This window comes from Erinaceus europaeus, chromosome 2 (genome assembly GCF_950295315.1).
Source record: "Erinaceus europaeus chromosome 2, mEriEur2.1, whole genome shotgun sequence".
Taxonomy (NCBI): domain Eukaryota; kingdom Metazoa; phylum Chordata; class Mammalia; order Eulipotyphla; family Erinaceidae; genus Erinaceus; species Erinaceus europaeus.
In genome coordinates this window covers 192432967-192457787 of record NC_080163.1, presented here as the reverse complement: position 1 = coordinate 192457787, position 24821 = coordinate 192432967, and the positions used below count along the sequence as shown (strand labels likewise).

At 50.7% G+C, this 24821-nt stretch overlaps 1 protein-coding gene across 1 annotated transcript; it reads left to right on the top strand.

Annotated features, from left to right (window-relative positions):
* The first annotated feature begins 15096 nt into the window (after positions 1-15096).
* Positions 15097-24383, top strand: LOC132537049 (general transcription and DNA repair factor IIH helicase subunit XPD-like). The gene is made up of 6 exons (XM_060186489.1): positions 15097-15443; positions 17365-17442; positions 17584-17646; positions 17806-17919; positions 23274-23340; positions 23827-24383. Exons 1-6 carry the CDS (start codon positions 15411-15413, stop codon positions 23985-23987), a joined length of 516 nt encoding a protein of 171 aa, XP_060042472.1. The 5' UTR covers positions 15097-15410; the 3' UTR covers positions 23988-24383.
* Positions 24384-24821: the final 438 nt, after the last annotated feature.

The following is a 24821-nucleotide window of genomic DNA, read 5'->3' as shown; positions in this document are numbered from 1 at the left end:
GATGAAACCACTGAATTTTCTTTCCTGGAATGATGTACCTGATGTAAAGAGCTTAAACTCCATGAGAGGAAGAGAGAATATCATTATTAAGAGGACAGGTTTGAGACGCAGTCAGACTAGGGGCTCAGGGAAGGAGAAGGGCTGTTCCTGAACTGCAGAGAATCTCTTCCCGCCACCTAAAACATAAGCCTGTAAACAACACTCTTGCCTCAACCCTACCACCTAATAGGATCGGAAAATCCCCAGGAGACAGTATTTTTCCCAAGTGCTGGAATAGTGAGGGTAAAAGTCCCGCACAAGTGGAGCACTCAGCCTCTCACACCCTGGGTCCTGGGTGCTGCCGACGTCCGGGGAGCCTGCCTCTGGCTCCTGCTGCATCTCCAGAAGCCAAATTGGCTCCCAGCCGGGCTGGCAGGCTTGTTATCAAGGGGTGCAAAGACACTGACGGGAGGGCAGGGCAGACCGATAGGAACCTGCTCAGAGCACCTGCCCCTGGCACCTGCTCAGGTCCCGGGAACCCAGTTCAGCTCCCCGACAGGCCGGCAGGCTTTTTCTCAAGGGGACCAAAGTTAACCCAGAGATGGACTCTTGCACTTCGTCTCATTTTTAAAAATCTGTTTAGAAGGAATTCCCGAGGTCCGGGTGGTAGTGCAGCAGTTTATTGCATGGGGCACAAGGACCAGTGTAAGGATGTGGGTTCAAGCCCCCAGCCCCACACCTTCAGAGGGTCACATCACAGGCAGTGAAGCAGGTCTGCAGGTGTCGATCTTTCTCTCCCTCTTCTGTCTTCCCCTCCTCTCTCAATCCTGTATCTAAACAGCACACCCTAGTGTCTATCTACAGTATCAGTCTTTGTTTCAGAACAGCAGGTAAGCCGCAAAAGAGCGGGGATTTCTAAATGTTAACTGTCACACAAACAGTAGTTTGCATCATAATCACTCTTGCAGGCTTAAACTAATTATCTAAACCGCCCAGATGGCCTAGGAGGTCCCGAGAGAAGGGAGAGGTAAACTTGTTTCTTTCCACTGCCCGTTTTTCTTATGGCAAACAGGCTTTAAAATGGGAAACTTTTCTAAACAGAAAGAGCTCTTGCTCTCAAAATTCGGGAGCTCTTTGCTTGGCTCTAGTCTCCCTTTAGGTGCATTCTACCTGTGTCCACAAGGCGGCGACATTTCACAACTCTCACTGGTGGCTGCGCCTTGCTCCCCTTGAGTGCTCATGTGGGCAGGGTGTTTGCAGTCTTTTAAGGTGAAGAGAGAAACAAACAGATGAGCCCCTGTGACTGCACCACCTCACACGGGGAAACTGACTCGCCACACACGGTTCTGTCTTCCCTTAATTTTAGCATATTAGAATGGCGGATAACACCGTCTCTGTCTCTGAGTTCCTGCAACAAAGCATCTCTCCCCTTTAACATTCAAGCTGGACTATATAAACCCCCATCAAGGCAGCTGGCATTGTAGTCTGCTGACAGCAAAGGTTTAAGTTGCCCTCACTCCTTGATTGTGTTTTCTCCTGAAAACTCCCATTCTGCTGGCAGATCATTTCAGAGTCATGGAATGAAGTGTGAGTGAGGGAGCTGGAGACTCACAGGGGCGTGTTGTTTGTTTTACTTATGCCACACACACATCAAGGTGCCCCTCTGCAGGGCCCCACTGTCGCCTCAGCTGGACTTATGGCCATAAGTCACCTTACTGGGGACAGACGTGCTGATTGGCAGGGCTGAGGCCGCCTCAGGTGTGGTTAATCTGGGGGGCGGCTCCACACCCTCCCCCTGCTTTGGGCTATCTGGGATCTGTCTGGTGGGCGGGGCCAGAGCCTGTGGGCGGGGCCTCATGTGAAGACGCCCTAGTGCGTGGGGGCGTGTCCTGCAAGTCTGCGCTTGCGCAGATTCCGGACTCAAGCGGCTATGGCGGTGCTGCTGCTCTGTCCTGTGTCCAGGGCGGGATCGCAGTGTGGACGCAGGACTGTGCCGTCCGCGCTGGGGGAACAGCCTTGAGCAGTGAGGGGTCCCCCCGGCCCACGGCAGCCCCCCCACCCGGAAGCGTGGTGAGTCCTCGTGCAGCTCTCCCCCTCCCCGTCCTGAATGGCTCCCGGGTGGAGACGCCGGCCCTGGGGGAGGGCTGGGGCGGGGCAGCAGCGCGGGCACCGGAGGCCTCGGCGCACAGGCCCCGCGCTCTCCCGCTGAGCTGTCTCCCTGGCCCGAGGACCTGCGGCGGGAGATGGCACCGCGGGCAGAGCGAGGGACTCCGTGTGTGAGGCCCAGAGTTTGATCCCAGCCACCGCCAAGGCTGCAGCGACTCTCTGCTTCATTCTCTAATAAAGCTTTTTACAAATGGTGCTTTGTGCTGTGCTTTTCCTTTCGTCCAGAGCCCCGACAGCTGCCCCGGCCCAGCCCGTGGAGTCTGCGGGTGCGGGTGCTGTGCGATCAGAAGGCAAAGCTGGAGGGGGGGGGGGTGAAGGCCGGGCAGCCGGGTGACGGGGCTGAGGGGCAGGGCACCAGCCTCCACAGTCAACAGATGCGGCCATGTCCCCATAGCCCAGGGGCTCCCCAGCTCCTGGCCTGCGGACACCTGCAGGGGTTGGGGTTCCCCTCCTGTTACCACATTGTTCAGCTCTCGCCCTGTCCCCTTCCCCAAGCAGGGGCTGCTGTATCGGGGTTCACCTGCAGCAAGCTGGGAGTTGTGTGGGTGTGGGGGGCTGAGCCGGGACCCCGGGCCGTGGGTTCAGTCCTTGGTTGTCACAGCCTGAAGAGGTTGTCAGTCAGTTTGGGGGTGCTGGGGGGATGTCCCAGGAACTCGCACATTTCTCATGTCCCGGGTCTGGGGTTCAGTCCCCCTAGGAACCCCGCCACCCCAGTGTGTGAAGCATTTTCAGCTTTTCAGGCCTCAGCTCCCCCTCCCCGTAGCCTGGAGGCGACTTGGGGGAAAAGTCCAGGAGGCGGGTGACTAGCCCAGCAGACTCCTCTCGCCTCTCACCCCCAGCTCCCGGGATCAGTCAGGCCGGTGCTCTGAGCATTTTCACACGTGTTTGAGGTTTAGAGATGAGACCTGGTGGAGAGCTAAGTAAGTTAAAATCTGCCTAAGGTGGTGGGCGGGGGGTTTAGGAACACTGCTAGCGCTCTCGCCTCTCACGCCCCAGGTCCCGGGATCGGATCCCCGGGCGCCCAGTGTTTTTCCCCCTGCCTCCTGCAGGGGTAGGCAGGGAAGGAGGTAGGAGGTAGGAGGTAGGAGGTAGGAGGTAGGAGGTAGGAGGTAGGAGGTAGGCAGGGAAGGAGGTAGGAGGTAGGAGGTAGGAGGTGGTAGGGCAGGGAAGGAGGTAGGAGGTAGGAGGTAGGCAGGGAAGGAGGTAGGCAGGGAAGGAGGTAGGCAGGGAAGGAGGTAGGAGGTAGGCAGGGAAGGAGGTAGGCAGGGAAGGAGGTAGGAGGTAGGTAGGGAGGTAGGAGGGGGGTAGGGTAGGGAAGGAGGTAGGAGAAAGAGCCTCCTAGGCCCCCCCCAGGATCCCCCTAGACACTTAGGACCCCCCCAGGATCCCCTAGACACTTAGGACCCCCAGATGCTTTTCACACTTGGTCAAGCTTTGCTGCCTGAAGGAGACTTATAGGCAAAAATCCGCGTAGGGTGGATGGGAGGGACAATAGGAACATGCTCAGCGCTCCCGCCTCTCATATCCCAGGTCCCGGGATCGGATCCCCCCAGGAGACAAGTGTTTTTCCTGCTTCTTGGGTCCTGCAGGACACTTGTGGGCAAAAGTCTGAGGAGGGTGGGAGGGAGGCCCCATAGGAACACTGAGAGAGCTCTCGCCTCTCACGTCCCAGGTCTCAGGATCGGACACCCCCAGAAACTTTTTCACACTTGCTTGAGCCTTAGCCCCAGCAGCCTGGAGGAGACCCAAATGGCCTCGGAGGGTGGCGGCTGGCTCAAGAGCCTTGTGGAGGCGACTTACCTCGAGTCCCAGGTCTCCAGTTCAAGCTGCTGTAGGAATTGCACTGACAACATGAAGCAGTTTACTTTTGTCAACGTGTTTTATTTTCATGAACTCTTGTTCAGTAAAGACCAGGAGAGGAGGGAGGCCCCTAGAAACCTGTTGTTTAAACCACAGAGAAACTTACAAACCATGAAACCTCTCCAGGTCTTTGTTTTTCAGGCAGAAACTGCAAGTGTCTGCAGGGCGTCCTCTGTCCTCTGCAGCTTGACTCCAGCCTCCTCTGCCATCCAGACGGCTGAGAGTGGCAGGAGGGGACAGGGGCTGAGTGACACAGCAGGAAGCAGAGAGAACATAAAAGTGAGGAAGATCCCAGCCCTGCTGTTCCCTGAGTTCTCGGCAACAAGTCTGCCGTGAACACAACCGCAGTGATTAATGATTTTAATTTTCAGCCCCCAAGACAGAAGGACAGGCAGAACAGGGCAGGAAGCAGGTTCGGGCCCTGTGGGATCAGCACCGGTTCTGACTACCTGGCATGGCAGCTGGCGCCTGGGTCTTAAGTGCAGCAGAGAAACAGATCTTAGAGCTTTTCTGAGAAGAAAGATTTAAGGATTCAGGAGCATCTGAGGGGCCAAGAGCAAACTGCAGCGAAGTGTCCCGGGGACCCAGAGGGCTTGAGTTTTCTGGGTGGCAGAAGAGTTTGAGACCTGCTGAGACCAAGGTTGCCCCGTGGAAAGCCCAGGCCATTTGTGAGACTGCTGACAGCCCCAGACACACAGACACACAGACACACACACGACAGCTTCACCATCTCTGTTTTGCTACAAAACATTTCAAAGATGCAGGAGACGGCACATACTGTGTTGTCCTTGTGGAGACGCCGCTCCTCTTCCTCCACTGTCTCCTGTCTGTCCCGTCCCGGCGTCTCTTAGGTGTTTTCTCCTCCTTCCCCTCTGGTCAGCAGGGCTTCTCCCCCAGGTGAAATCTATCCAGCTCACTCGTTTGAAGGTCTTTGCAAACCTTAATCACTCCCCCGTGAGGCCCAGCTGAGAGCTGCACAATGTCCGTGCAAACCGTGCGCTCGGACGCCTCACAGTCACGGGGCTCAGGAGGGGGCACAGCAGCTACAGTGCCGGGCCCTCTAGCAGGAGACCCACGTTCCACACCAGGCACCACAAATTCCAGAGTGATGCACATGCTCTCTCTCACCCGCTCCCTCTCTCTCCCTCTCTCTTTCTCTCTCTCTCTCTCTCGTTAAAAAAAAAAAAATTCCCTCCATCTGTGTATGTAAGCATCACATACCTATCTGCCTACTCACCTACATCCTACCTGTCAAGATTATTGAAGATTTGAATGCTGACTTGACAAAGCAAGAGACTATTTCAGACAAGGAAATCAAACAGAACTCCAGGCACAGAACTAGTTTCGGACCTTGGGAAGGTGAGATGCCTGCTGGGTGACGGCAAGACACGGCCTCTGAAAGAGGAAGCTTCAGAGCTGCGAGTTCTTCCCTCCGTCTCTCTTTCATTTGAAATAAAAGTCACCTGGTGAGGGAGCCCAGGTGATGGTGGTGACGAGCTGAGAAAGCGTGTGCCATCAGGGAGCTGGACGTGGAGAGAAAGAGAGACCCCTGCAGACATGCATCACCTCTCTTCCCCTTGAAGGGGGGGGGAGGAATGGGGCTCCATCCTGACCCCTGTCCACGGAAGTCTGGGAACTCCAGTGGGTTCCTCACAGCCCAGCAGCCCAGCACAGGTGCTCAAATCACTTTTTTTCCTGGCGGGGTTCTAGCAGGGCAGGTGAAGGAAGGGGACTGGCCCATGGCACAGACACAGGGGGAGCAAAGACAGAGCTCCAGGACCCTTCTGTCTGTGTGGCCACCCACCAGGCCGGGGAACCTGGAGACTCCGCCTTATAAGCCCGGTGCTCTGGGCAGTGAGCCCTGTAACCTGCCTCTCTCTAGCTCCTGGGAAGGAAGCTCCCAAGAACAGATCCTGGGAACAGACACCCTGCCCAAAGCAACAACTAGTCCAGACCAAGGGGCAGTGCAGTGGGAGCAAGGCCCGCCCAGCAGGGGCCCTGCTGTGTTATGTCGCCACCTTGTGGACATGGAAAAGAGTGCACCTTCCAGGAGACTAGACCCAATCAAAGGGCTCCCGCACGTCTCGGAATATTCTCTTCATTTGCTTTTCCTGACACAGATCCAGGGAGAGAAACACACAGAGAAACACCTGAACACTGTCAGCTCGAGCTAAAGGTGGTTCCAGGAATGAAACTGGGTTCTTGAAGCCACAGGCATGAAAGACCTTGGTAGAACAACTCTTTAAGATAGCTCATAAACTAAGGACTTTTTTACTTTTAATGTGAGTGTGTGTGTGTGTGTGTGTGTGTGTGTGTGTGTGTGTGTGTGTATGAGAGAGACAGACAGACAGAATTATGGTACCTATGAAACTGTCTCACAGCCAAGGATTTTCTTTTAAAATATTTTTAGTTTACTTTGTTATTATTCTGAGTAATGAGATGGGTTTAAAGAAAGATGATAACTACAAGGCAGTCACTTTCACCCAAGCTCTCCTTTGTATTTAATATATTTTTTCATATTTTATTTAATTCTGATGTTTAGTAATGAAAGCTAGAGATACAGAGAAAGTGAGATGGGCAGGGGTAAAATCATAAGGCTGATATAAAGAAACTCTCATACCTGGAGTTCTCTGGGTCCTGAATCACCATGATGCAGGGCTGAGCAGATCTATGGTAAAAAAAAGATGAATGAATGAATAAAATAAATAAATAAATAAATAAATAGCGGTGAGAGTAAGGCCTGCCGAGCAGGGGCCCTGCTGTGTTATGTCGCCGCCTTGTGGACCCGGAGCAGAATGCACCTTATGAAAAACTAGAGCCAACCAAAGGGCTCCAGTATATCTCCCAATATTGTTTTCACTTTCTGTTTGTCACGCAGAGCCAGGGAGAAAAACACACAGAGAGACACCAGAACACTATCTGGTTCAAGCTAATGGTGGTGCCAGGGATTGAGACTGGGTTCTTGAAGCCACAGGCATGAAAGTCTTTGGCAGAACCCCTAAGATAGCTCCTAAGCACAAGATAATCTTATTTTAAAATATTTATATTTCACTGTATTATTATATTAAACGAGAGAGAGAGAGAATGATGCTAGCTACTAAGCTGTCTCCCAGTCCAAGGACTTCTTTTAAAATATTTTTATTGACTTTAATATTTTTAGTAATGAGACGTAGGTTCAAAGAGAGAAAGATGACAACCACTGGCCAGTCACTTCTCCCCAAGCTGCTTTTTGATTCACTTCTTGGTCATATTTTATTTTATGGTTATGCTTAGTGACGAGAGCTAGAGATACAGAAAGATACAGAGAGAGAGGGAGATGGGTAGGGCAGACACCATAATGCTGATGCAAGGAGACTCTCACACCCGAAGCTCTGAGGGTCCTGCAACACCATGACTCAGGGCTGAGCAAGCCTCCGGTGAAACAAACAAAAAACATATTATATCCTATGTGTCTAGAGAGCAGAGACTGAGAGCAGAGCACTGTCAGCTCAGACTGATGCTGGAGAGCCGGGGATTCAGCCTGAAGCCTCGGAACCTCAGGCAGGAAAGCTTTGGACACAACCAGTAAGCTTTCTCTCCAGCCCCCAAGGGCTTCTTTCAACAGGAGCCCCCAAAGTGTTGGTTCAGGCCCAGAATGGAGCAGCCTGCCACATGGCTCAATGCAGGACAGTGATGCTGACACCTGAGAGCCCCAGTTCCATTCCCTGCCCTTCCCAGGCCCAACTGCTGTGAGCCCCACCCCGACTTACTTGGCTAAATACACAAACCTGTTTTTCCCCTGTAGAGAAAAAAGAGTGACTTCCTGTGCAGCATGGCAAATGCAAACTCTCCAGCTCCCTGGCCAAAGAGGAGACCTTGACACAAGTCCCCTTGTACTGCCCCAAACTCTGCTCCTGCTGTGTGGATTCTCCACTTTCCTAGCACTGAGCATCCCAAGCCAATGGGATTTCTCTCTCTCTTTCTCACTGTCTCTCTCTCTGATTTGTTTCAAATAGCATCAATAGGGGATGTAACATTTTCAAGATGTTATTATTACAACCACACGCCACCCTGGCGGGGAGTGGAGAGAGAGAGAGAGAGGGAGAGATTCAGAGCATTTCTTGCTCAGATAAAGGTCAAAAAACTCAGACATCACCATCCAAGGCCCTGTGCAGTGACTGACCTCCTGGGACACCAGAGACATTTTTATCAATGAGGGGGCAGCACAGAGCTTCCTGGGTCTATAGGTGCAAGGGAATGAGCCCCCTTGAAGGATTCCTGCTGGGCTGACCTCCACCCTGACCCCAGGCACTGTGCACAACTTGGAATCGTTGATGCAGTTTCTGCTTGCTGGCCCAATAACAAGCACCAGCCTTGTCCTTCATTCTACCAGTTCAATCCCCAGCGGGACCTGTGGGGCTTCCTGCAAATGTGCTTTTCCCACATTGTCCCTTCCTTCCTTCCTTCCCTACTTTCTTTCTCCCATTTGTTGTCTGTACTTTCCCCCCACTGTTTTCTTTCCTTCTTACTCTCTCTCTTTTTTAAAACTAGAGCACTGATCTGGTGGTGGTGGGCATCGAACCTGGGACTTCAGAGTCTCAGGCGTGTGAGTGACTCGGCATCACCATTCTGGTATCTGCCTCCACCCCCTTTTCTAGTTGGGATGCCACTAGGCTGACTGCTGAGCCTCGGTGCTGCACTAGGAAGCCAGGGTTGCTGGCAGCAGTCCCTCCCACACCGTCTCCAACCACCTCGCAGTTGTTCTTTCTCTTTGATTTTAAAGTACACTGAGAAACTAAGGTGAAGGAGTGAGGTAGAGAGGTGGGGAGAAGAGAGACCCCTGCAGACCTGCCTCACCTCTCCTCCCTCTGCATGGGGGGAATGAATGGGCTTCCAGCCCTGGCCCTTGTGCCCGGAAGTCTGGGAACTCCAGCGGGTTTCCCTCCACCCAGCAGCCCAGCACAAGTGCTCAAATCACTTTTTTCCTGGCAGGGGGTTGGAGCAGTGCAGGAGATGGAAGGGGACTGACCCACGGCACAGACACAGGGGGAGCAAAGGCAGAGCCTCAGGACCCTTCTGTCCCAGTGGCCACCCCACCAGGTCAGGGAATGTGGCACCTCAGCCTCGCAAGCCTGGGGCTCTGGCTTGTAAATCCTGTAACCTGCCCCTCTCCAGCTACTGGGAAGGAAGCTCCCAAGAACAGATCCTGTGAACAGACTGCAAACACCCTGCCCAAAGGAACAACTAAACAACTAGTCCAGAACAAGGGGCAGCTCAGTGGGAGCGAGGCCCGCCCAGCAGGGGCTCTGGTGTGTTATGTCGCCGCCTTGTGGACACACCGCAGAATGCACCTTACTAGAGAACAGACCCAACCAAAGGGGTGCCGTATTTCTCCTAATATTCTCTTTATTTTCTTTTTCTGACATAGATCCAGGGAGAAAAACACACAAATAAGCACCAAAACACTGTCAGCTTGCTTAAATCAAAGGTGTCCTGGGGACTGAAACTGGGTTCTTGAAGTCACGAGCATGAAAGTCCTTGGCAGAATTCCTAAGATAGCTCCTAAGCTCAAGGTCTTTTTATTTGAAATATTTATAATTCATTGTATTATCATGTGTAGCTATGGAGAGAGACAGAGAGACACACACAGAGAGAATGATGATAGATACTAAGCTGTCTCACGACCAAGAATTTCTTTTTAAAATATTTTTCTTTTGCGAAGCTCAATGACCCAGGTTTGAGTCCCTGGTCCCCACCCACAGGGGAAGCCTTGTGAGTAGTGAAGCAGTGTGGCAGGTGTCTCTCTATCTCCCATCCTTCTCTATCACCCCCTTCCCTCTCAATTTCTGACGGTCTCCTTCCAATAAATAAATCAAGATTTAAAGAGGTAAACATTTCATTTTACCTTGCTAATATTTTTAGCCATGAGAGAGAGGTTTCAAGAGAGAAAGATGATAGCTACTAGGCAGTCACTTTTGCCCAAACTGTTTTTTGATTTACTATTTTCCATATTTTATTCTGTGATGTTTAGTCATAATGCCTCTGCACCCTTGGGTGGTGCAGCAACCAACACCTCAGGCTTTGGGCTACCCAGCCCTGTGCCCCCCACACCACCACCACCGAGCTGGTGCTGGAGCTGAGGCCTCAGCCCCTGGGACCTGCCGGAGGACGGGCAGAATCCACAGGGAGAGAGGGATCAGGGACCCCACAGTCACTCCTGGGAGTCGGAGCTGCGGGACTCCATCCGGGCTGCATGGGGACCTACCAGGGCTAGTAGGCAGCGGAGCAGGCACAGAGCTGAGCAGCTGGGGCACCCAGCCGGGACTCACAGGGGACGTGAGAGAGGCCACGCAGGTGACCTAGGCCTAGGGTGGAGCCGAAGGCAGGATGCACTGGTGCAGGGCCCAGGAAAAGCCCTTCCGAGGGACTGGCGGAAGCTGCAGCGGCCGGTGAGGCTCCCGGAAGTGGGCGGGTAGCAGAGTGAAGCAGGGCTGCAGCTGTCTCTCCAAACCTTTCCCTCTCTGTCCCCTCTGCTCTTAATTTCTCTGTCCTATCAGATGGGAAACAAAGGGGGGATAGTGGTCACAAGAAGCACTGAGCCCCAGCGAAAACCCTATTACCAAATTAATAAATATTTTGTGGAGTTTGAGTTTAAAGTGTGTGGACCATTTCCATTTTTGAAATCTAAGATGCTAGATCTTTTTAAAATAAAAAATTTTAACCCTGATTTACATGAATGTAGATAATAGGGTTCTAGTCACACAGCTCACACCAAGAAGTCCTGTGCTCCTAGTCGCCACGGATAAACACCTCTCCTGAGGTTATAGAGATTTAAGATTGTTTTTGAAAGTTCATGCATTTCAATCGTTTACCCTCCATACTTGAGTCCAGTGGGAGCAAAGCCCGTAAAGCAGGGGCCCTGCTGGGTTGTGTCGCCGCCTTGTGGACACAGAGCAGAATGCACCTTATGGGAGACTAGACACAACCAAAGGGTTGAATATTTCTCCAAATATTCTCTTCATTTTCTTTTTTCTGACACAGATTCAGGGAGAAAACACACAGAGAAACACCAGAACACTTTCAGCTCGACCCAAAGGGGGGGGGTGCTGGGGAATGAAACTGCGTCCTTGAAGCCACAGGCATGAAAGTCCTTGGCAGAACTCATAAGATAGCTCCTAAGCACAAGGCCTCCTTATGTTAAACATTTGTAATTTACTGTATTATTATATTTAGCTATGGAGAGAGGGAGAGAGATACAGAGAGACTGATTCTAGCTACGAAGCTGTCTCACAGCCAAGGACTTCTTCTGAAAATAATTTTACTTCGTTACTATTTTGAGTATTGAGAGAGAGGTTGAAAGAGAGAAAGATGGTAACTACTAGGCAGTCACTTTTGCCCAAGCTCTCCTTTTTATTTACTTTTTTTCATATTTTATTTTATTCTATGTTTAGTAATGAAAGCTAGAGATACAGAGAGAAAGATACAGAGAGAGAGATGGGCAGGGGTAGAATCATAATGCTGATGAGAGATTCTTCTACCTGGAGTTCTGTGGTTCCTGCCTCACCACGATGCAGGGCTGAGCAAGGCTCTGGTAAAATACTAAATACATTAATTAATTAATTAATTAATTAATCAATTAAATCAGAGTGAGACCAGAGCACTTCTCAGCTCTGACTTATGCTGGAAAGCTGGGGATTCAACCTGAAGCCTTGGAACCTCAGGCATGAAACCTCTCCTCCCTCTGCAGGTTGCAAACAGGGCTCCATCCCTGATCCCTGTGCCTGGAGTCTGGGAACTCCAGTGGGTTCCTCACAGCCCAGCAGCCCAGCACAGGTGCTCAAATCGCTTTTTTCCTGGCAGGGGGTTGGAGCAGGCCAGGAGAAGGAAGGGGACTGGCCCCTGGCACAGACACAGGGGGAGCAAAGGCAGAGCTCCAGGACCCTTCTGTCTCTGTGGCCGCCCCACCAGGCCAGGGAACCTGGAGACTCAGCCTTATAAGGCCGGTGCTCTGGGCAGTGAACACTGTCTCCTGCCTCTCTCCAGCTCCTGGGAAGGAAGCTCCAAGAACAGATCCCGGGAACAGACTGCAAGCACCCTGCCCAAAGCAACAACTAGTCCAGACCAAGGGGCAGTGCAGTGGGAGCAAGGCCCGCCCAGCAGGGGCCCTGCTGTGTTATGTCGCCGCCTTGTGGACACGGAGCAGAATGCAACCTACAGGAGACTAGACCCAACCAAATGGCTCCTGTTTTTCTACTTTTTTACATACTATTTTGTCACGTTTTATTTTATTGTTATGTTTAGAGATGAAAGCTAGAGATACAGAAAGATACATAGTTAGTGATATAAACGGGTAGAAATCGTAAAGTGATGCAAAGAGACTTTCATGCCCAGTGCTCTGAGGTTCCTTAACACCATGATCCTGGGTGGAGCAAGGCTTTCGTAAAATTAACATAATATAAACAACAAGAGCAACAAAAGGGAAAAAAACAGCCTCCAGGAGCAGTGGATTTGTAGTGCAGGCACCGAGCCCCAGCAATAGCCCTGGAGGAAAAAAAAATAATAATAAATCATTATATATACTAATATATGTCAGGGGCTGGTAGCATAATGGTTGTGCAAAGAGACTCTCATGCCTGAGGCTTCAAAGTCGGAGTTTCAATCCCCTTCACCACCATAAGCCAGAGCTGAGCAGTGTTCTGGTAAACAAAATAAATAAATAAATAATATATTAATTTTTTTAAAAAGAGGGAGTTGGGCGGTAGCACAGTGGGTTAAGCGCAGGTGGCCCAAAGTGCAAGGACCAGCATAAGGATCCCAGTTCGAGCCCCCGGTTCCCCACCTGCAGGGGAGTCGCTTCACAGGCGGTGAAGCAGGTCTGCAGGTGTCTATCTTTCTCTCCCCCTCTCTGTCTTCCCCTCCTCTCTCCACTTCTCTCTGTCCTATCCAACAATGACGACATCAATAACAACAACAATAATAACTACAACAACAAACAAGGACAAAAGGGAATAAATAATTCTTTTTTTAAAAGTAAAAAAAAAAAAGAGGGAGAAGGACAGACACCTGCAGCCCTGTTTCTCCACTTGTGAAGCTTCCCCCCTACATGTGGAGACCAGGGGCTTGAACCCAGGTCCTGGCGCTCGCCTTGTGACATGTGCTCAACCAGGTGAGCCACCACCTGACCCTCTAAGCTTTTATCTATGGAGGCCACCATGTCTGCAACACTGTTCCCTCGTCCATCCCTCCTGGCCCTTCCCTTTCTCTTTTCTTTTTCTTATTTTATTTTATTTCTTTATTTTTACCTCCAGGGTTATCGCTGGGGCTGGGTACTGCACTGTGAATCCACCGCTCTTGGTGGCCATTTTTTTTTCCATTTTTGTTGCTGTGGTTGGATAGGACAGAGAGAAGTTGAGAGAGATTGGGAAGATAGAATGGAATAGACAAAGACACCTGCAGACCTGCTTCACTGCTTGGGAAGCGACCCCTCTACTGTTGGGGAGCTTTGGGCTCAAACCGGGCTCCAATCCTTACAAAGTTCTTCAGCTCTTTGTACTACGCGCGCGTAATCAGCCGCACTACCGCCCCGCGCCCTTCATCCTTCCTTTTCCTCTTCTCGTACCTTCTCATACCTCGCTGCTGTAAGGAAGTGTTTCCTCACCACTGTGCTCTGGTCGGTACTCACTTGGATTCCTGAAATTGCCTGCATGCTTGGTGTACCTGTGATCGTATTCATATGTTTATTTTATTATTTTTTATATTTATTTTCTTTTGTTGCCCTTGTTTATTTTTATTGTTGTTGTAGTTATTATTGTTGTTGTTATGCATTTTGGCGTTGTTAGGACAGAGGGAAATGGAGAGAGGAAGGGAAGACAGAGAGAGGGAGAGAAAGACAGACACCTGCAGACCTGCTTCACCACCTGTGAAGCGACTCCCCTGCAGGTGGGGAGCCGGGGGCTCAAACTGGGATCCTTATGCCGGTCCTTGTGCTTGGTGCAACGTGCCCTTAACCCACTGTGCTACCACCCAACTCCTGTCTATTTTATTCTTTTAGGACAGAGACAGAGAAATTGATAGGGAAGGGGGTGATTAGGTAGAGAAAGAAATATTCCTGTAATACTATTCACCTCTTGTGAAGCCCCCCCCCCCCCCCGCCCCAGGAACTGGGAGCTTGTACGCTGGTCCTTGCACATTGTAACGTGAGCTTCCCCAGGTGTGCCACCACCTGATCCATTTATTTGTATCTTTATGCATTTTAAGGACAGGATATGTGACTCTTTCGGTCACTACTGTGCCCCCAGCACCATGCACCGGTTCCGGCACACAGTAAATAATTCTCTTTGAACAAATTTGTCAAGCGGACCTGTAAAAGCTAGCATTTAAATTCGGACTTGGGCGGTAGTGCAGTGGGTTAAGCACAGGTGGCACAAAGTACAAGAGTTATATATATTACATTGGATAGCTGTCTGCAGATTGTGTTCCTACTTTGCAGCTGGGAAAACTGAACTGCAGAGAAGTGGTTTGAGCAAGGTCACTCAGCTAGTAGTAGAAGGCGTCAGGATTTGAGCCCTGGTATTTCGTTTCCAAAGCCCACAACATAACCACCCAACTAAGGTCTTCCCATTACAAGCTCATAAGGCAGTGTTTGGCAAACCGGAGCCAATAAATGGGAAGAGTTATTTCAGGGAAATCTAGAACAAAGCAGGCACTTTACATGTGTCATCCTCGAGAGGGTCTGCAAGTAATTTCTCCGTTACTTGCCTTTAAATTGCATTCCTTACTCTTAATCTCGGTGGATGAAGATCGGATGCAAAAAAAAAAAAAAAAAACAGATCGATTCTCTCGGCGCTCTTCCCTATTTTGTACTTGCTACTCGGCGATCCTGCGCGACTCACCTCCTTGGGCGGCTCTCCCCGCAGCCTGTTCGCCCATTTTGGCCGCGCGCACGCGCACTATCCCCCCACTGGAGTGACAGGCGGGATCCACCAATGGTGTCACGCCAGAGGCGGGGGCGACCCCCTGGAAGCCGGTCCGGGAGATGAATATTCATGAGGTGGGCGGCTCTACACACAGCTCACCACCGCCGTCGCCATGAAGTGAGATGGGGGCGGGTGGTCGGGGTTCGTCGTCCGGGCCTGGGACATGGGGCTCCCCGCGGGCGAGTCTAGGGCTCGGAGCGGAAAAGGGGACGCCGGGGGTGAAGGGGGGGAAGCCCCGGGCGGTAACGGGGCCGGTCAGCAAGGAGCTGCCCCGGGGGATCCCGAGACTCCCGGGAGGCTGGGGGTGTCGTGGGCCCCCGACCCCGCGGCCGGGGAGTGAGGCCTGGGGAGGGGCCGGGCTCACCGCAGCCCCCCGCCGCCAGGCTCGACGTGGACGGGCTGCTGGTCCACTTCCTCTACGACTACATCTACCCGGAGCAGTTCTCCTACATGCTGGAGCTCAAGCGCACGCTGGACGCCAAGGTTGGGGGGGGGGGGGGTTGCACCTGCGCTCTTGATTTTGTACAGATTGCTTTGTATTTGATTTTATTAGTGATGTGATCATATTGATGCACAAAATTATGAGATAACGGGAATGATTCCACACCGTTCCCACCACCAGAGTTCTGCATCTCCATCCCCTCCGTTGGAAACTGCAGTAGTTCTCCCAAGGTCACAGAAATGGGCTGACAAATCCTTTTTTTTTAATTTCCTTTTTATTGACCTCGTTGTTTTTATTGTTGTTGTAGTTATTATTGTTGTTGGATAGGACAGAGAGAAATGGAGAGAGGAGGGGAAGACAGAGAGGGGGGAGAAAGACAGACACCTGCAGACCTGCTTCACCGCCTGTGAAGTGACTCCCCTGCAGGTGGGGAGCCGGGGGCTCGAACCCAGATCCTTACGCTGGTCCTTGCGCTTTGCGCCACGTGCACTTAACCCGCTGCGCTACCGCCCTACTCCCAGGCTGACTATTCTTTCTGTAACTATAATTGTATAGATCTGACTAACCCACCCCACCCCCATGGTCCTGCCATCTCTTCCTCTCTAAGTCACACCTACACCTGTTACTACTTCCGAATCTTTTTTTTCCTCCTTCGCTCTCTCTGGTACCTGATGGAGTTGGGAGTTCAGAGCCCTCTGGTCATCATCCCCTACCACTTCTACCCCTCTGGGAGTATGGACCAGATTTTTTTTTTGAGGTGCAGAAGGTGGGAGTTCTGGCTTGTGTAATTGCTTCTCTGCTGGACATGGGTGTTGGCAGGTGGATCTATACCCCCAGTCTGTTTCTCTCTTTCCCTAGCGTTTTAATTGTGTGTGTGTGGGTGATTAATGGTTTACAGTCAACAGAAAATATAGTTGTTGGTACATGTGTAAAATTTCTCAGTTTTCTGCAAAGCACTCTGACCCCCTCCCAGGTTCTCCTCCACTGTCATGTGCCAGGACCTGTAGCCCCCCCACCCCCAGAGTCCTTTACTTTGGTGCAGTACAGCATAAAGATTGATTTTTAATGAAAGAATGATAAGACCAGTCCCCTGCTCAGCTCCGGCTGATGGTTATCCCAGGGACTGGATCTGGGACCTCGCAGCCTCAGGCATGTGCAAGTTGGGGCGCTGGACTGTATTTTAGAAATCCTGTAGGGCAGCAAACTTGGCCTGTTAGAGCACTGGCTTGCATGCCGGAGGCCTCACAGGTTGTGGGTTCAATCCCTCACACCACCTTACGCCATAGTGAGCAGTGCTCAGGCCTCTCTTCCCCACCTTACCCGTTCTCATTCATATTCTCTCTCTCCATACTCTCATAATCTTGAGAAATAATGTTGATTTGTAGCGCCAGCACTGAGCCCCATTGATAACCTGGTGGCATTAAAAAAAAAAAAAGGCTCACTGGGAATGGTGGGATCCCATCCTCTGAAACCCCAGTGAAGCCCCTGCTACCAAAGCAAAGTCTCTAGAGGTAGTTGGAGTGTGTGTGCTGGAAGGTGCAAACCCACCACCCCTGGGGCCCAGCCTTTTTTTTTTTTTTTACATATTTATTTCCTTTTTATTGCCTTTGCTGTTTTTATTGTTGTTGATGTCGTCATTGTTGGATAGGACAGAGAGAAATGGAGAGAGGAGGGGAAGACGGGGAGAAAGACAACTGCAGACCTGCTTCACCACCTGTGAAGCGACTCCCCTGCAGGTGGAGAGCCAGGGGCTCGAACTGGGATCCTTATGCTGGTCCTTGTGCTTTGCACCACATGCACTTAACTCACTTTGCCACCGCCCGACCCCCGGGGCCCAGCCTTTTAACTCTGCATCAGTCCCCCTACTCCAAGCTGGTGGTGGTCTGAGGGGCCTGTGGCCAGGGTTCATGTACCTGAGGCTCTGAGATGCCATGTCTTGTCCCTCTCTCCCGCAACACGCAGGGTCACAGAGTCCTGGAGATGCCCTCGGGCACAGGGAAGACGGTGTCCCTGCTGGCCCTGATCATGGCCTACCAGCGAGTGAGTCCCCCCTTCTGGGGGTAGAGAGAGAGAGAGAGAGAGAGAGAGAGAGTGTGTGTGTGTGTGTGTGTGTGTGTGTGTGTTGGGAGCGGGGCGGGGAGTGGGGAGCGGAGCGGCCGCTGAACCCTTTGCCATTGGCAGGCCTACCCGCTGGAGGTGACTAAGCTCATCTACTGCTCGAGAACCGTGCCTGAGATTGAGAAGGTGAGCCAGGCCCCAGTCCAGGGCTGCATCTCCCCACACACACTCTCCCTGGGCCTCAGGTACCCCTCTTGTGGTTGTCACCACGGCTTTGGGGGTGTTTGGGACCCATGTGCCTTCAGTGAGAGCCGCTCTCCCTGCCTCCCTGCCAGGCGGGAACAGGTGATAGAAGAGCTTCGCAAGTTGCTCAACTTCTACGAGAAGCAGGAGGGCGAGAAGCTGCCGTTTCTGGGGCTGGCTCTAAGCTCCCGGAAGAACCTGTGCATTCACCCTGAGGTGAGCACCCCTTTCTCCCCGTGCCCCAAGGCCCAGGGTGGAGGAAGCACCATTCATCCAGGCGTCCCGGCTTCCCCAGAGCTGGCTGTTCAGGAGAGAAGCAGGGGCCACGCACCAAGTTCTCATCTCACTCATCAGATTCCTACTCATTGCTGCTGCCTGGCCCAGGCACACGCCTCCTCCAGGGAGCCAGCCTGCTTTCCTGAAGGCTGGGAGAGATGGGGAAAACAGCAGTTCCTGGAGCTGGGGAGAAGCTGTAAAGCACAGGGCTTGCACACATGAGGTCCCAGGTTTGGTTCCTGGCTCCACATAAGTCAGAACTGAGCAGAGTTCTGGTCTTTCTTTTGCTTCCAGGGTGATCGCTGGGGCTCGGTGTAGGCACTATGAGTCCACTGCTCCTGGTGGCCACTTTTTCCATTTTATTAGATAGGGCAGAGAAATTGAGAGAGGAGGAGTAGAGTGAGTGAGTGAGAGAGAGAGACCTGCAGACCTGCCTCATTGCTTGTGAAGCATCCCCCCCATAGGTGGGGAGCCAAGGGCTCAAACCAGGATCCTTGTGTGGGTCCTTGTGCTTAGTACGATGTGCGTTTAACCCAGTGCCCCACTGACCAGCCCCCAATCTGGTCTGTCTTTCAAAAAAGTAAGTTAGACCTGTGTTCTAGGACGTGGTGCCGTGGATAAAGTGCTAGGCTCTGAAGCATGAGGTCCTCAGTTTGATTCTTGACACCACATGTACCAGAGTGACGCGCTACTTCTGCCCCTCTCTCTCCCTCTCCTCTTTCTCATGTTAATAAGTAAATAAACGAGAAAGAAATAACTGTATCCCTTTAAAGGATTTCATAAGCGTAGGAAAAAGACAGTGGATCAGAGCACACTCTGGTGTATGCTGTGCTGGGAGCTGAACTCAAGGCCTCACACTTCGACCTACTGTGCGATAAGCCTGCGCCAGCCAGCCAGCCTCCCTCCCTTCTCCCTTCTCCCCTTCCTTTCTTAATGGGGAATGAGGGGACCAGAACCTCATTTTATCACATGCAGTGTTGGAGATGGGGCCTGAGAGCTCCTGGAATACAGGATCTACTTACCCCCCCAACAATATTATTATTATTATTATTTTGATAAATGAAGGGTGGGCTACGGAACCATACTGGGGCACCGTATTCTGCAGTGGAATAGCATAATGCCAGAGAGGATGATCGTAGTGTGGAAGCGATCACACCCCATGAGGAGCTGGCCAGTCTTGCAATGATGTGATTCCTCGCGCCCACCTTTGCTGCAGTTTTTATGAGATGTTCGTGAAATGACAGGGTGCGATCGAGAGTAACGCCAAGACAGACTGGCTGGGCTTCATGCCGGATTCTCCTATCGCCAAGCTGCACATTAAGCTCACGCGAGGCCGAGGCATGGTGTAGATGGAAAACAGATGATACTGTTTTTGCAGTGCTAGGGATTAGTCGCCATTTTTTACAGTAATCAGATATCAGAGACATGTCTTTCATGAGTGTTTCCTCGAGGATGTCAAACTTTGATGCCTGAGTTGCACAGCAGATGTCATCAGCGTAGATGAACTTCCTTGAAGAAGTTTCTGGGAGGTCATTGATGTAAATATTGAATAGTGTAGGAGCCAGAACAGAGCCCTGGGGGAGGCCACTTGAGACAAGTCTCCATCTGCTAGACTTGTCACCCAGATGCACCCGGAATCTTCTGTTTTGGAGAAGAAACGATATAGTGTTGGCCACCCATGGAGGCAGGCATCTTGAGATCTTGACTAGGAGACCACGGTGCCAGACCGTGTCATAGGCTGCTGTGAGATCAACAAAGATAGCACCCGTCTTTAAATTCTTCTGGAATCCATTCTCAATGTAAGTTGAGAGGGCCAGGGCTTGTTCGCAGGTAGATCTTCCTGGGGGGAAACCAGCTTGGGCGGGTGATAGGAATTTCTCTGTAAGATGAGAAATACGTGACAGAAGCAGCCTCTCAAGGAGTTTGTAACACACGGAGAGGAGAGAAATTGGTCTATAGCTGGCGGCCAGTGTTGGGTCTTTCTTTGGTTTCAAAACCGCTATAATCTTCGCGCGACGCCAAACTTTGGGCATAGACTCAGATTCCAAGATGTGGGACAGGAATGAAGCGAGCCACTTCTTTGCCACGGGACCCAGGTTAAGAATGAGTTCTGGGGTGATGTTATCATAGCCAGCAGCTGTTCCCGGTTTAACCCTCTTCAAAGCGTCTTCCAGTTCAGACAGTGTAAAGGGAGAGAGTTTTGGAGATGGACAAGATAACTGGAAGTGGGATGACCATTCATGGGAAATTTCTCTTTTCCAGACTGGGTCGATCTTAGCACGTCCAACTTGAGTTAGGTGACTGGCCACTGAGTTTGGAGATACAGGAGGATGGGAGACGGGAGGGGGTTGGCTACCGGCACCCAGTCTGTGAAGAAGCTTCCAGGCCTTCCTACTTGAGTGGGTGAAGTTCAGACTTTCCTTGAGTTGCTGCCAGTGGGCTTGGCATGCCGCATCAAGCACGCCAGCAGCAACAAGCAGCTCCTACCAGCTTTCAAGCTGTTGGTCCTGCTCTTTGAGTCCTCCAACTTAATGTTGAGGGGCTGTCCTTTGCCAAACACGTTCTTATTGGTCAATTGGCGATACAGCATCAGACAGATGTTATCTGCCTACAAGAAACACATATAGCAGTTGATGAAGCTGCTCGATTCACCATCAGTGGATTCGATTTAATATGCTGTAATCTCCATCATAAACATGGCCGAGCCATCTACGCCAAATCGTGTCTTGCGGACGTTTACCATATGGCCTCTTCGACCTTCTACGACTCCATTACTGTTGGATCTATTCAGCTCGTCAACGTATATAAGCCTCCCAGTGCCTCATGGGATAACGAGGTCCTGCCTAGCCCGAATCACCCAGCCGTTTACGTTGGAGACTTTAATAGTCATCACCAAGACTGGGGATATTCCTCCACTCGTGCTGACGGCTCTATCTTAGCCGACTGGGCTTCAGCGAATGACCTCTCCCTATTATATGATCCCAAACAACCAGGCTCTTTTCACAGTGCTAGATGGAATAAAGACTCGTCACCCGACCTGTGCTGGATTAGCACAGTCAACGGCCAAACCTTTCCCGCTACGAGACAAGTTCTCAAGATCTTCCCGCACAGTCATCACCACCCAGCTATCATCCACATTGGTCTCCAGCTCCCACTGATTCTGTGCTCGGAGAAACTAAGATGGAACTTTCGGAAAGCAAACTGGCGTCTGTTCAGTGATCTTACCAACAAATCTATTCCTGCAATTCCAATTAACTCTATGCCCTCTGAAGATTCCTACAGGCGCTTCCGCCAAGCCATCTTCAAAGCAGCTTCCCAAGCCATTCCTCGTGGGAGACGTGCTAACTATACGCCTTGTCTTGATGCTGAATGTGAGCAACTACTAAAGCAGTATGATGAGTCGGGCGACCCAGATATGGCTGACCATCTCATTGCCTCACAAACATTGAGATAATTTGACACTTCCATTGGGGGGGGGGGGTAGAATGAATGTGATTATGCTTAGTGAAGTGAGGAGGTGAAAGCTATTAGATGGCTTCACACATTTATGGAATATAGAGAAATGAGTCATGTGAACTTGAGCATAGAAACTTTGAGTATCTGTCTGAAATGTGTCGATTGACTTCTCTCACTGAGTTAGGAACCTTTAGTCATTATGAGCTCAGGTAGTTCTTCTTCCCTGTTTTCTGTATTGTTCTCATGAGATCTGCTTACAGATATATTAGACCCTTTGATAATGCATGCAGGTTCCTTGGGCACTGTGTGCTCTTTGTTCAATTATCACCTTTATGGTGGAATAATTTATACTGATCTATTGTAAAACCAATTCTTCCTTCCACTCTTGTCTCCACTAGCAACTTAGTGTGTCAAGAATATGCCTTCCACGCACCTGTTTGAGTTCACATATTATAATGTGTAAGGACCTGGGTACCAGCCCTCGTCCCCACCTGCAGGGAAAAAGCTTTGTGAGTGGTGAAGCAGAGAGGCAGCTCTCCCTCTCTTCCCCACCCTCTGTCTCTTTCTCTCTCTCTCCTCCCCCTCTCTTTTACCCCATACCTCTCTTATTTCTGGATGTCTCTAATAAATTAAATTAAATTAAATTAAATAAAGAATAAGCCTTTCCAGCTGGGCAGTTAACACAGTGGGTTGAACACACAAGTCCTCACCTACAGTGACCCAGAGGGGAGACATCACAAGCCTGGAAGCAGTCATGCAGGTGTCTCTATCTCTGTCTCTTCTCTCTCTCTCAGTCCCCCTCCTCTCTCAATTTCTCTCTGTCCTATCAAATAAAATAGAAAGGAAAAAATGGCCACTGGCAGTGGTGCCTGCCAAAGCTCCAGTGATAATGCTGGTGGGACTAAATAAGGACTGAATATATGTGACTTTCAGATATTTTTTAAGCTACTAAATGATTGGTTTTAAATTACTTCAATTTCTTCGCTAATTTTTATCCATCATGAACATATTTCTGTTTATATCATGTCAATAGGTGGAGTAGAAGTTTGTGGTTTTTTTCTTTTTTCTTTTGCATAATTTGAGCATCTGCATCATGTCAGGGTTGGCCTTTACTCTGCAGCATTGATGACACTTTCCTGCTTCTTCATATACCAGGCAATGCTTCTCATCACGTTGGGGGAATTGTGGGTTTTTTCTTTCCAATAATTTGATTAGATAGTTGACATTTTTTTACAGTTTTTAAATTTTTAAAAAATATTTATTTATTCCATTTGTTGCTCTTGTTATATGTCTGTAATTATGATTGACGTTGTCATCATAATTGGATAGGACAGAGAGAAATGGGGTGAGGAGGGGAAGACAGAGAGGGGGACAGAAAGATAGACACCTGCAGACCTGCTTCACTGCTATGAAGTGACTCCTCTCCAGATGGGAGCCCGAGACTCGAGTTGGGATCCTTACACCAGCTCTTGTGCTTTGTGCCATGTGTGCTTAACCTGCAACGCTAAGGCCGGACTCCCAAGAGAGTTGACACTTCAAATTACAAATTACTCACTCAACTGGGAGTTACCTGTGTGTATATCCTGAGACTAGAGAGCAAGCAGGAAGAAAACCACATATCCTTGTCAACACACTTCAGAACATGCACTGAAAACCCAAGGAATCACTAAACTCTAGTGTCGACTCTAAACCACAGTCACCCCCAGGGTTCAAGTCGCTTTGGTGCTGGACACAGGCCACTCTCTCTCTCTCTCTGGGGAAACAGAGCAGCTGGGAAATGTGTTCTTCCAGAGCTCATTCCCAAGGTTTATTGTAACCCTGAGTTCTTTCTCTCCCAGGACTCTGAGGAAGATGATCAGGGACCTGTGAGTTTCAGAATGGAAGAAACCACAGAGCCACCTGCAGGTGAGTGTCAGGACAATCTGAGAAGAGGCTGATTGGAGTGAGACATTAACTGCAAAGACTCAAAGTAAATGGTTTCCAGCTTCGCTTCAATACCTTCTGACAGGGAAAAGCGCAGGCAACAGGCCTCCGTGCATTCAGTAGACAGTGACCAGCTCACTGCTCTGTAACAGGCTCTAGGGACAGTCCTTGCTTCTCTACTTCTTTCTCTGTGGCAGATTGGGCTGCTCTGTAGAGCTCTTCTTCATGAGGAATTCATGGCATTCCAGGCACAGGAATGTATAAGAGCATCTTCCTCTTTATTTTGTCAACATTGTTCTTGGGCACATGTGAGGGCAGGGTCTCCTGTCAGATTCATGGACACAGAGACACAGACACACAGCCTTCTTAGCACAGAAGGTCCAGGAGAAGGCCCGTGTGTCATATTCTACATGAGGTGAGTCTCTTCATGGTCAGCCTGGACCTAGACTGAGGTTTCTCTCCATCTAGATGGCGAACATCTGCAGGAGCATGAAGTGGGCCAAATGCTGGCCACTGAGGAGCTTCCACTAGAAGTTGATGATTCCCCCAGCCTGGCATGTGGAGACCATCAGGGGAGAGGGGACCCCCTGGGTTCCTGTAATGCCTCCTACCAGGTAAGATCTTCCTGAAACAAGCTCATGACCCTGAAAACCAGTCCCATGGGGGGACACAGGATTGGAAGGAACCCAGTAGCCCCCAGAAACCATGCATGTCTCCAAGAAAAACACAGCTCCCTTGCCATGCTGTGGGCACATTCTGTGGTCATGATGGACTCATCACGGCACCTCAGCCCGAACCTATGCTTGGATATTTCTCCTCACTGACTGTGACTATCACCATGAAAATAGAATGGCACCACCGCCTGTGACTGAGGACCTGTCACAGGAACAGGAAGACTCCAGCTCAGCTTCCAGCCGCCAGGAGTCCTTCCTTTTGGAGCAGCTACTAGAGGGCACCCCAGGTCAGCTCCTCCTCAAGCCCAGGTCCCCAGGTCACGTCAGCAGGGGAGAGGGGAACTGCACCCTTTGCTGCAAGTGCCACCTCTGGCCATCTATCCCCTCCTGAAAACAAGCTCAGGACACTGAAAACCAAACTCCCTGGGGAAATGGGACCAGAATATACACCGGAATTAACAATGACCCAGAATGATAACTTCTAGTTTCAACTTTACAGAAATCTCTTAAGTTCTCAATTAAAAAGCCAACTCCAGTTCCACACCTTCAAACTCAGTAAAAACTAGGGAGTCCTGGTCTCCTGTCTCAACTCTCATTAAACATTTTCCTGCTGACATGCAGGACTTGTCTCCTAGATTTAAGACTGGGTTTGCTCTCCCCATCAGTCCCTCTGCAATTGTGTCAGTGAGGTAGTGGACCCTCGGCCCCTTGGTTCTCCGAGTCCTTCATCCTCTCACTGCCTCTGATCTGCTGCCTGGGGTGCCTCCTTTGTCCATTGCTAAACCCACT